The 13,429-nt window shown below is 39.8% G+C and overlaps 1 protein-coding gene across 1 annotated transcript; it reads right to left on the bottom strand.

The window, feature by feature from the left end:
• Positions 1-4,837: 4,837 nt before the first annotated feature.
• LOC149823312 (glucan endo-1,3-beta-glucosidase-like) lies at positions 4,838-10,400 on the bottom strand. Its single transcript, XM_090019920.1, has 3 exons — positions 9,360-10,400; positions 6,464-6,773; positions 4,838-5,000 (listed from the first exon to the last, which is right to left on the bottom strand). The coding sequence occupies exons 1-3, from the start codon at positions 10,398-10,400 to the stop codon at positions 4,972-4,974; spliced, it is 1,380 nt and encodes a 459-aa protein (XP_089876046.1). The 3' UTR covers positions 4,838-4,971.
• Positions 10,401-13,429: the final 3,029 nt, after the last annotated feature.

Raw genomic sequence — 13,429 nt, 5'->3', positions numbered from 1 at the left:
CATTGTGCCCATTTACTAGATTCTCATCTCTCTCTTTATATATATAGAGAGTAGATAGCAGTTGCATACCCCGTTTTGTGCCTACCGCAGCCTACCATGAGTGAACGAGGAGTTTTTTATTTGTTTTTCATAAATTTGACCCTGCAGATGTGTTAGGCACGGTTGATTCACCAGGAAACCATACTTGGATTGTGTTTTTCGATAAAAAATATGTTTTTTTAAGCCTCAAATATTCATGTTATTTTTAAAAAAAATTATATTGTCGGTTTTCAAACCTCATAAAAACTTAACTGCGTGCCAAAATAGGAATATGCATGATTTAATTCCTATAAAATCAGGCATGTAGAACACATTTATATGGTTATATTTTAGAAAACACGAAAAAAAAACCTTAAAAAACTCATAGGCTACGTGTAGGCAGCTCTCTCTCTCTCTCTCTCTCTCTCTCTCTCTCTCTCTCTCTCTATATATATATATATATATATATATATATATATAGAGAGAGAGAGAGAGAGAGAATAATGCGTTGGTTCTGCCCCTTTTCTCGTTTTACCTGTTAGGCCCCTTTGAAAATCATATTTTTTTGCAATTTTTCTCATATCTAACACCATAGACGTGATCTATAGGTTTTGTTTAGTGGAAATAGGCTTTTGGATAACCAGAATCTTGCGGTGAAAAAAAACCAATGGCTACGAAGACCTCAGTTTTTCCCATCTCATAAAATCACATTTTTTTGACGAGAAAACATGATCCCAAGCAGTGTTGTGAAAAGCGTTGAGGCGTAGCGAGGCGCTCCACCAAAATCTGAGGCGAAGCGTAAGCCGTGAGGCGTAAAGCGTAAGCCTAAAAAAAAAATTAACTTAAAAAAAGTATAAAATATATCTAAAATTACAAATAAATAAAAAATACCTTATTGATGAAGCAAATACTGAAAATTAACACGGGAAAGAAATAAAAAATCTCAAGCAAATACTAAAAATTAACATTGGAAAGAAATAAAAAAATCTCAAATAAATACAAGCATGAGAGAGAGACTGTATGTGTGTTTTATCAGAAAACATTAAGTATTGGAAACACTTTTTTTTAATTTTACAGATATTTACCAACAGTAAAGGTAGTTTAGATCATCTATTTAGTCATCAATCTTACGTGTAAAAAAAGGGACTGGCATTCCATCACAGGTTGTCGATAAAACATCCAGAAGATCAAACTGATCTGTGAGCACGCAAAGACAATTGTTTCACATGTGTTCATGTTGATAAACCTGATATATCCATCATCACCATAGATATAGAACATTCCTAGAGAGACCAATATACTAAGCTAAGAATTCCTTTAACTGGCCGAATATGATGGCTTCTAAGAAAATTCAGAAAATTTACATTAAGCTGTTAAAATCAACCCTTCATTTCTTGACAATTGTTACAAATTCATTTGAATAGGTTGGCAATAGTTTTTCCCTATTATGGACTCAGGATATTTTATTGGTTTTGGAAATCAGGTGCAGAAAAACTAACTTTAGGCTATGCACGTATACTTTTTTTTCTCAAGAAAATATGCATGTACACCATTTTCATTTTCCTTATTTTGTCTATGAGAAATGCAAATTGCAATGTCTAGGCAAGGAGGAACTCTTTTCTGCAGGCTGCGTGTTAGAAAAAAAAGAGAGATGAGAGGAAGACCATACCTGTTTTCGGGCTCGTCCACGAGAGTGTGTGGCTGTGTGTGTGTGAGAGAGAGAGAGAGAGAGAGAGAGAGAGAGACTGTGTGAGAGAAAACCAGAGAGGCGTGAGAGCTATCAAAAAAATAAAAGGGCCCGATCTCTCTTTGTTTAAGCCCTAAATTTTGGTCAAATGAGGGTTTTGACCCTCATTTGACCAAAAGAATGAGACATATGCGCCTAATCTTGAGGCGTGCCTCAAGGCGTATGAGGCGCACGCCTCGGAGATTTTGCGCTTTATACATGCGCCTCAAGGCATAAAGCCCCTCGCCTTGAGGCGAGGCACGCTTTTTGTGCCTTGAGACGCGTTTTTAATAACACTAATCCCAAGAGTCGATTCTCACTAAATTGAGTATGTTAAACACATCTAATGGTTCAGATCTATTATAAAACACTCCAACGTATGGGACCTAATGGGGGCAGAACATGAAAAATGGGTCTAATATGTTCAGTTCTTACATATTTAGAGAGAGTAGAGCCCAGGTGCTTGAAGATTAGGTGTTTGCCATACGTGCTTGATGGGGTTTTCAAGTCTTTTTCACTTTATTTTTAAATTTTGACTGTACAGATGTGATATATGTACTTGATTTTATAGGGATCTGCTCTTGAAGTGTTCGATTCTGGTGGGTTTTAATAAGGTTCAAAAAAATCAATGGTCTAAAATCTTTGTAAATTTTTGATGCTCCAAATATCATGTTTTTCATAGAAAATACATGATCCAGGTATGGATTTCTCATAAATCAACCATGCCCAACACATTTATTGGTCAGAACTGCCAAAAAAATACAGAAAGAACAAAAAAGCCCATCAAGGAACATATCTCAAGCACCTAGTGTTGGAGCAGCTCTACTCTATATATAGATATATACAGAGAGCTCTCTGTAGGTGGTAGCTACCTACCACCAACTTCTGGGGCTTTTAAAGGGTTTCTTTTGGCATGTTTTCTTAAATCTGACCATAGAGATGTGTACTATATGCTTGATAGTTCTCATATTCTAGTGACTCTTAACATCTATAGTTGCTACTTTATTTTAAGCTGTATTTGTTTCTTTGCTACTCGTGTTTTTGGTAATCTTTCTCTATTTCAAAGATGAATCTCTTGTTAAGGGTCCAATTCATTGAAAGGCAATTGCTTAGTGGACACTGCCATTCAAATTAAAAAATAAATAAAATAATGACGCTCAAGTCCTTATAGAGCTCACAAGTTAAAGGCACTCACACAACATTTGGTCACCTCTATAGCAATCATCTTGACAACATTGGTCTTAACAGCATCCATATTATCATTATTGTTAATGGCCACCGTTTATTTTAACAAAGACAAAGACAATCAATATTAGAGCTTGTTTCCATGGATAGTATCCATAGCTCAAGCTCAAGCTCAAGCACAAATATCTGAGGCATTTCAACAGAAAAATGCCACATTTTTGTTGCCCTTTAATTAAATCATTGAATATATCGCGATATTTTTAAAATATCATGATATAAGGAAAACCATACCCAGATCTTATATGATTCACACAAACCAGACCTATGCATACCTTATAAAATAATATTTTTTATGTTTTCTAATTGAAAAGTTGCAAATCTTAATCAAAACTAGGGTCTGACCCGCATCTGGTTTGAAACTTCAAAAACCATAATTGGCTTCATATACTAACCAGATCTAGGGGTGGCAATCGTGTCCGGTTGGCGGGTCGACCCGACGGGTTGGCGGGTCAGCATACCTCAACCCGAACCCGACCTGTTTATTTAACGGGTCGGCTGTGGCAAACACGAACCCGGCCCGTTTAATAAATGGGTAACCCGACACGACCCGCCAACCCATTTAATAAATGGCTTGGGTCGGGTAAACGGGTTCTCAGGTTCGCGGGTTGACGGGTCGGCAGATGGGTTGGCGGGTTGACCCACCCGCCTAACCCTTTTATTAAACGGGTCAGCCGGGTTGGCGGGTTGGCATATCCCTAACACGAACCCGACCCATTTAATAAATGGGTTAGGCGGGTCGACCCGTTTATTAAACATGTTCATTTTTTCCAAACCCGAACCCGCCTAAGAGGCGGGTTGGCGGGTCGTGTCAGGTTTTGCCACCCCTAACCAGATCTCATGGCTCTGACTCGAATTCTTAATCAGGCCTTTTTTATTAGCAAACCTAAATCCTACTGGATCTAGGATGGGTTGGATCGGGTCATATCCAACCATTGATACTCCTAAAAGCATTTACATAAAAAAAGTAGTGCAGCCAAGGTGGTCTTCACATAAGGATGTAAACAGGTCAGAATAGAGAAAGACAATATTCTTTTTTCCCTACTTTTTTACTTCATTTTCGTTTTTTGTAGTGCCAATCTAACACAACGCCTTATTTATATTTAGTTTATTTATTGTATTTTGTTTTATTTGATTTGTTTTTCCCATATTTAGTTTGTATTGACAATGATGTCTCGAACGAATAGAATTCGATCGTAGATAAATAGATCTATTATTGCGGTAGTGCAAGAACCTTGGACAGAAAACCATAGTTACTGAAAGCACCCCCTTAGGGGGAAAGTGATCCTTTAAAGCGGGAAGTGCTATGCTATACCTAAAAAGGAAGAAGGAAACTTGCTTCTCATTTGTGAAAAAATGTGCTTCCCACTCACTTTTCAAATAACTTTTCTGTTGTGTTTCATTTCTCACTTGTTTCTCTCAGATTCAGATTCAATCGGATATCTCACTCAAACCTAGGGGTGGCAAAACCTGATCCGACCCGTCAACCCACCTCTTAGGCGGGTTCAGGTTTGGCAAAAACGAACCTGTTTAATAAACAGGTCGGGTTCGTGTTAGGGGTATGCCAACCTGCCAACCCAGCTGACTCATTTAATAAACAAGTTAGGCGAGCGGGTCAACCCGCTAACCCACCAACCCGTTTACCCGACCCAACCCGTTTATTAAACGGGTTGGCAGGTCATGTCGGGTTACCCATTTAATAAACGGGTTGGGTTCGGGTTGAGGTATGCTGACCGGCCAACCTGATCCCATTGCCACCCCTACTCAAACCCAACCGTTGACATCCTAAAATTCTACCAAGGAACATCACACCAAAAAAAAAATCAAGAAAACAAACAGGTGCACAAATTGTGGCCCCCACCGTCTAAGTTTATAAATAACTAAATAAGGAAGTTTTCGCCAAGTATACAACGTTGCCTTTGCAGGTTTGCAAAAAATTCTATGCCCTCACATTTTTCTCCCCCCTCCCTTTCAAATTACCGCCGCTAAACTGTATAGGTACAGCTACCGTAACCTGTTTAAAAAAAAAAGAAAAAAAAGAATAAACTTATAATAAAGAAACAGAAAATAAAAAGAATTATTCTTCTTGTTTGAGAAAGAAACGAGATCAGCTATGTCACAAAGATCAGTGGACACGACTCTAGGGCTGGGGAGTGAGGTGGCTTGGCTCATGTTTGGCTTGTAAAGAGCTCGATTGAACTCATGAAATAAGCTAGTTTCTAAACTCTATTGTTTTCAATTCTCAAAAAATATACTTTTTTTTTGTAAATGAGCTTGCTCATGCTCGGCGCCTTTAGCTCAGGCCTCGACTCAGCTCAACACAAGAAACGAGCCAAGCTTGAACAACCTCTGTTCAGTTTGTTTACCAGCCTAGACATGGGGGCATATATGAGTTCAACTCACAAATTTAAGTTTTTTTTTTAAATAGGATATTAAGACAGATTTTATTTTTTAAACCAATAAAACCTTATTTTTTGACATTTTCATAGTAAAATTGTAGTTTTGTTAGAAACATTAAAATATATTAGTGTATTATTAAAAAATACTAAATAATGATCGTACATGTGAGTATCAGTGTCAGTGTGTCCGCTCGTGTCAGCAAAGATACCCACCCAAAATGATGTTTCCCTATAGCATAGGGGATCAGGTGGTGGGAGGTGGGGCATGTCACTTTTCCAACCAATCCCCAAGACTTTGTGCAATCTGATTGTACACTTTTAGTGTGCTGCTATACCTATTTGGCTTTCCTCTTTGAGATACAGCCACAGTGACAAAAGTTAAAAGCGGCAAAATATCTTTTTCAGAAACTTGCGAGAATTGGGCAAATTTTTATAAATCTTGCATTTTTGGCAAAATCTTGGCAATAAAAAATAAATTTAAAAAATATAAAAAAACAAAATTTATAAGTAAATATTAATAAAAATTATTTAAAAATTAAAAAAAAAACACGATTTTTTTTATGATAAATAAAAATATCATGTTTAAATCACGGTCTTTATGTTTTTTCATAAATCTCACGATATTTTTAAAAACTTACGTTTTAAACTTTCAGACAATTTCTGGCAAGATTTTCATAAATCTTGCGATATTTGTCACTGGATACAGCCTATCAACTTTGGAACCCAACCCAACAGATTGATCAGATACAGCAGCACACCAAAAGTATGCAACCACATTGCACCTAATCTTCCCCTTCAGCATGATATGAGAGCAGATCCAGTACTTGGTTGGCTCTTGTGAGCAATGTGGCATTTTTGTATACAATGTGGTTGCACCCAATTCTGCACAGTCGGTTAAGTTGGGTTTCAAATTGGACATGAAATTCTAGCTTGGCTCATCAGGCTAGGCTCGGCCCGATGTTCTAGTTGGGATTCAGGCTAAACAAGCGGAGCTTGAACAGGCGTATCTTGGATCGTCCAGCTCCTTTACCAGCCATTTTAAAGGGGTGGCCGTTGTTTAAATTCAAGGGGAGCTTACTGGGGTCGATGGTGGTGATGACGCCGGTGTGGGAAAAGTCGCAGTCGGAGTCGCGGTGCTGCGAGTGCTGGTAGTAAGCATTCATGGCGTACGCGGCATGGGATCGGATGGTGTTGGGCTGAAAGCAGGCACCCCCTGCCTGGATCAGGGAGCAATCCACACCCGTGCTGCACGCATAGTCGATGTTGGCTTGGAGAGCTTTTTCGTCTGCGTCCGGCCTTGCCACACACCACTTCTTCCCCGCAGAAGGCGTTGGAACGGCGCCGCTCCCTGTAGAAGGCGCTGGCCTCACCGGCGCGCCGCCTCTAGGCTGCACAAGCAAACAACTCATCATCGGATGTCAACTTTAAAGTTCTTGGGAAATATGAACAGACCATGTGTTCAAACTATGGGAGTGTTTGCAATGCTATGATTCTTGGATTTTCTCTAGACACAATTACAAGTTCACAACAATTTTCCAAGGTTAGCAAAACATGAGAAAAATTAACACAAGTTGTGATTGTGATTTTCTGCTGAAATTGTTTTTACTTTGAATCTTGTGAAAGTTGATCGCAAGATTGACTTGGTGATCAACAATCACATTTTTTATTTTTTCAGTTATGATTATTCATTCCCACCACTGATCAAACTTCGCATTTGGCAACCTTGGGATATGTGAGAGTGGGAAATGATGTATTTTGTCACTTGACAACCTCAGGATATGTTTAGTGCAGCTTTTAAGGAAAAAATTGTCAAGTTGGCATCTTTCCTACTATGAAAAAACAAACATCCAAGCATCATGGTGGAAAAGTGTTGTGCTGGCGGTAGGTAAATCTTTTCCTAACCTGCCTATGAAAGAACTTTCACGAGAAAGCTGAGCTCACAAGTTTTTTTTTTTTTTTAATCCGTGACCCTTCTCCCAAAATACTCTTTCCCTTCCACGAGAATGAAACAAATGGACCCTAAAGCTAAAAAAACACATCCTACTTCCAAGTTTTCATTGATTCTGTTTTCAATCATACCAAGTGAGTGCACGTGTGCATGCATACACGGGTATATACCATTTGGATCCAACAGTTGGTAGTTCATCCAAGCAAACATAAGTATTCAACTAGGGGTGGTCATCGGACCGGGCCGGCCTCCGGCACAGACCAGCCTACCACAGGTCAGGCTTGGCCTATAAATTAGGCCCAAGCTCGGCCCATGTATATATATCTATTATATTTATATGTGTTATATATATATATAATATACATTATATTATATATATTATATATTATAAAATAGACCTAACCAGATTAGGCCCGCGGGTTGTGGGCTGTGGTTTTCTCAATGGGCCGGCCCATTGCCTACCCTTATATGCAGCAGCATATCATATCACGGTCCAAAATCATAATAGATTTTATGTACATTTACAAATATAATAAAAGCTGAATGCGAAATAAATCCAATTTAAAAGTTAAAGATCAATTTTTAAAAATATCGTGATTGTATTCTGATATTTTTAAAACCAGATATAATCCCAAAGAAAGTGATTTTTCAAACTACCGGTAACTTTGCAAATATCATTATATTAATTACAATATTGACATCATATTAGCATTTTTTATATGTTTTTATATTTTAATGTTTTTTCTATGTTTACATATATTCAATATCAAAATATACTGATATTTTCTCAAAAAAAAATCCAAAAAACACTGTTTTTTTTTTTTAATATCATGAGATTATTCCTTGCTGACAAATCCTCAAACCGAGATTTAAGACTATGCTTCAATTAATGAAACCAGTTTTCAATTCAATAGCAGATGGAGGTGCAACGGCACATTGCATTCGTGCAATGTGATTGCATCTGATCTTAATTTTCTTTTTGGATTTATGACTCCAAGAAGCCACACCCGCCAACCCTAAAAAATATTTTCATTGTTGGCTTTTTTTTTTCTTTTTGTTTTTTTTTTTATAAAAAAAGCGCTATGAAAAAAAAAGGTAAGCAAAGCAACAAATGATTCTTTGTTAACCCAAAGAAAAAAAATATATATATATCTTAACATACTGGTCTTTTCATCCTCCCTACCAACAACAATAGTAGTTCATTAACTTTTAGGTTTAAGAACAACAACCTTTAAGCTTGACTCTAGCAGGCAGGCGATACTCATGCTGTCTCAGCCTACCATACCTAGAGTCATCGTGCCTACAGCGTGTAAAACTCCGAGGCTAATTCTCTTACCTAGCCAATCCTTCAAAAAAAAAAAAAACTCTTGAGATTTATGAGATTTTCAAAATATCGTGAGATTTATGAAAAAACATAAATACCATGATTTAAACGTGATATTTATGCTTTAAATGACTATTTATCATGAAAAAAACATGTCTTTTTATTTATAAATAAATTTTATTAATATTTTCCTATAAAAATATTTTTTATATTTTTAAATTTATTTTTTATTGGATCGATTTTACCAAAAAAAAAGAGAAATTTATGAAATTTTTTCAATTTCTCGTGAGTTTATGAAAAATGATATTTTGCCGATAAAAACGTTTGTCACTATGCTCTGACCTCAAAGCAGGTTATATGTCCCTCCGAACAGGGCCGGTACTGAGATCTCATGTTCGGAAGTTCCAAATAGCGTCATGTATAAGATGCAGACCGGCATGTATCCCCATGTGTGTCCGCATCATATTGCATCGTAATTTGATGCCGCACCAAAGTCCGATGCAAAGTATGTCAACATACACGGGAATACGAGCCCCATGTGCATGAATATGTGGCGCTCATTCGATCCCCCGAACACAGACGTGGGATTCAGTGAATCATCGGGGGCGAACATACACCACCCTCTCCTCTGGCCTAGCCTGGTGGACAAGAAATACGGGAGGGACAAAAAGAAAAAAGAAAATCTGGTTACGTTTCCCGAACCTGGCCGAGCATAATTCCGGCGTCGTAGACAGGGGTGAAGTCGGGTTGGAAGAGTCCCCAGTTGCGCTCGGCGGTGGGCCCGGGCTTTTGGTTCTCATTGAACAGCGCGAACACGAACGTCTCGAACTTCCGCCCCCGCATGAGCGGCGTCCCCACCCCGGACGACACGTGTCGTATCAGGTGTCGGTTGTACGTCCGCGCGATGCGTACGCTCACCCCCGCCTGCCCCGGCTCAGCCTTCGTCGGCCACCCCGTCTCCCCCACCACTATCTCCACGTCGCCGTAGCCCAACCGCTTCATCGCCGAGTAAACCGCGTCCATATGCGCGTCGAACATGTTGGTGTAGACGTGTCCTGTGAACCGGTCGCGTGTGCCGTTGTTCCGTCGGAAAATGGCGTAGTTCAGCATCGTGGGGTTGTAGCCGAAGTAGGGGTAAGGGTTCACCATGAACGGAGAATGTGTCTTTCGGAGGAAATCGAGCATCGGGGCCAAGACGTAGCGGTCGAGGCCCTGCCAGAATTGGCCGGCGGACGGCGGGTCGCCGACGGCGAGGATGCCGAGGGAGTGCGGAGTAGTGACCTGGGTCCGGTGGAGTCCGGCGCGCGAGAGTGCCGCATGGAGGGTGCGCATCGCCGGGACGAGATTGGCGAGGAGGTTCTTGTCGCCGGTGTTGAGGATCTCGTTGCCGACAGTGATGCGGTTGATGCGGGTGCCGTTGATGAAGGGGAGGACGTGGGCGAAGACCCACCGGGCAGCGTAGCCGGGGCTTGTGAGGGGGATGATCTCTTGGTTGGGGACGCTGATGGTGACGGGGATTCCGGTGCCGGCGAAGGCTCGGATGAGGTCGGGTTCGGAGCTGAAGATCTTCACACGGTCGATGGTGGTGCGTGTCCGGAGGAACTCAGCCACCTGGGCAGGCGGAGGGAGGTTGTCGCCGAGCGTGCCGTAGTTCACCCCGATGGCATTGGCGTTAAAGACGAGTGCAAGGAAGAGGAGGAAGGCCGCCGCTGCGGTGGTGGGTGGTGGTGGTTTTCCGGCCATGGTGGGTGCGTGGTAAAGGAGTAGAGAACGTCTACTTTGCGTTCTACTTCGTGATCGAACTTTCTTCTTTTTATGGAGGATGAAAACAGTTTGGATTTTCATGGAGTAGATAAAATGTAGGGTCCAGCTGAGAACTCTCACCTTATTTCTCAAATTGGTATATAGTGGGGTTTGAATGGGTCGGATCCCAAGTCAGTATATCAAATTTAGTATGAGGTGCATGATACCATTCAAATCTGGTTCTTATTGGAATCTGACCCAAATCTGTTGCATAGTGTTCGGATTAAGATTCATAACTACTATGATCCAAGCCATATCCGCTAAGTTTGCTCCCTATTTTTCAAGAACACAAGTTAAGGATGTCAACGGGTCAGACATAATCTAACATCCAATCCGAATCCGAATCCGAATCCGTTTAGGCAGATTTAATAGCCAAAGTCAGATCCAGATTCAATATTGAGTTTTGCATCCATGTGCAAGTCCAAATATATGACTAAGATCCGAAATCTTACTAAAATTCAAATCCAAACATGTGGAAACGTCATATTTTAAGCTAGCCTAATCCAGACCATAGTGACAAACGTTTTTTTGGCAAAATTTTGTTTTTCAAAAACTTACGAGAAATTGAAATTTTTTCATAAATCTCAATTTTTTTGGCAAAATCTTTGCAATAAAAATTAAAATTAAAAAGCATAAAATTATTTTTATAAGAAAATGTTAATAAAAATTATTTCAAAATAAAAATACACATTTTTTCATGATAAATAACCATTTAAAACTTAAACATCGCATTTAAATCACGGTATTTATGTTTCTTCATAAATCTCGCGAGAAATTGCTGTTTTAAACTTTCAGGCAATTTCTTGCGATATTATCGGAAGATTTTTCATAAATCTCACGATATTTGTCACTATGATCTAGACTCAGTTTTGGCTGATCTCATTGGACTCTAAACCTGACTAAGTCAGATCTGATTAGGTGAGACACGACAATGTCTAAATCTGACTCAAGTCCAGCCATTTGCATCCCTAACCTGAGTAAAAAAATTGGATCGAATCTCTCACTATGTTAAAAGGTTGGACAAGTAAAAAATTGGATGGAATCTGAGGATCACCCTTGGATTTGAGATCCGAGGAATTCAAAGAATAAACCCCTAAATAACGAATATGTGATGGTTGCCTTCATAGGCGAAGAGCTCTTTTGAGGCCGTGTGAGGCTAGAACATGTGAATGAACAGGCTAGACCTTTGAGTGTGTTCGTGTTACCCTGCGGGGAACACAAGGCCGGATGGGCCTAAGTACCTCGAAATGAAGGAAAGTTTACAAACTGAAGCCCTAATAAGATAAATCCCCTTGTTACCCATTCACAAAATGGTTCACCTTGGAGATGGTGTGTAATAACCGCAAATTTTATGCAATACATAGAAATTATATTTATATATATATATTTTAATTAACGTGAATTGGGCCTAGGATCCGTTACCCGGATCCAAAAGAAAGATATATGTGCGTATTAAAGTATTTATATAATAGTAATACTAAATAAATAACTAATAATTATTATTATAAACTTTTCAAATCCACCGTTGGACCCAAGTGGATCCAACCCCTGGATCCACTGTTATTCACGCGACCCGAATCCAAATCGCGATCGGATCCAGCATCGTGGGTCGTGGTTCGGACCCGGACCCGACCCACACCCTGTAAAACTTTAATACATGGAGGGATTAAACGGGGGCAACCCGATATGGGTTGCCCGATAAGCATAAGAAGGGGGAAAAAACCCTCCCCCGATATATCGAGTGTTAGGGTTAAGTTCAACCCTAACACGTCAAGAGATGGGGAGGTGGGGGAGAACACCGCAGCCGCCGGGAAGGGGTAGGGTTTCCTTCCTTTTCGGGAGGCCACCCTCCTACAAAGGGGGACCCCCGAACCCCTCTTCCTCCCTCTCTCGCTATCTCTTTTCCCTCTCTCACTCTTATCGGCCTCTCTATCCTTCGGATCGCCCTCCAAGCTCCGACCTGTAGCTCGAAGCCTTGCCGGGAGAAGCCGACCTCTCCAGTGGTGGTGGTGTCAAGGCCGGCCGACCCTCCCTCGTGGTTGCCGCAACCTCTTCGCCGAAAAATGGTAGGAGTTCAGTACTTTTATTGTTCGGTGTTGAGTGCATCCGGGTATGTTGGGTCGGTCAAGAAAGAAACCTTGTTATCGCATAAATTGGAGGTTTCATTTGGGGGTTTCCGATGACTGCGTTCAATTATTTCAGATTTGGGGGTTTTCAATCTTAGCGTGGAATAAACTCAGTTTTTTGAGTTTTCTAGCTCAATCTTATGTTAAAGAAAGTCAGATTTGTGGATGTATATAAACTTATAATCGTGGAGTTCGTTTCTTTTCATGTTGGTCATTAGATTCTGTTTCCATCCTTTTTGCATTTGCAGATTTTGATTTCAAAAAAAATAAAATAAAATTAAGGGTAATCGGCTATATTTATAACAATTGTTAAAATATGAAATTTTGGGTCTTAGTATCTCCAACAGCCATCTTATTGTTGATCATAAAAATGAAATTTTTGTTGGAGGTTGATTTGCCGGTAGGAACATCGAGTTTTGTTTGAATTAGTGTAATTTTTATTACTTTCTTGACTATAGCAGCACCTTATGGTCGAAAAGTAACATATTGATTATATTATGCCGTGTTGATGCAAAAACTGGAATTTTTGTTTGGCTACTTTCATGAAATTATGATTTTCTTCCATTACGCAATGGCTATATTTTGCCCAGTTGTACAGGGAAACACATAGCTAGAATGTTTCTTTAGGTCTGGTTGTTGAAATGAGGTTTCACTGTAACCTGCTTAAGATTCATACTTTTAATGAGATCTCTAGACCGAATAGTTATGCACAAATTCATAGACTCATACAATCAAGCTAGGAAATGAGTATATCAGCAGACATATGCATAGTAACTGGTATATTAAATTGATGTTTAGTCCCACATTAAGCTGCATGCAAATTTGGTGTTCAACTGCGTAGTA

The sequence above is a fragment of the Nuphar pumila genome, chromosome 10 (genome assembly GCF_984573655.1).
Source record: "Nuphar pumila chromosome 10, dmNupPumi1.hap1.1, whole genome shotgun sequence".
NCBI lineage: Eukaryota > Viridiplantae > Streptophyta > Magnoliopsida > Nymphaeales > Nymphaeaceae > Nuphar > Nuphar pumila.
This window is presented reverse-complemented; position numbering and strand designations above follow the sequence as displayed.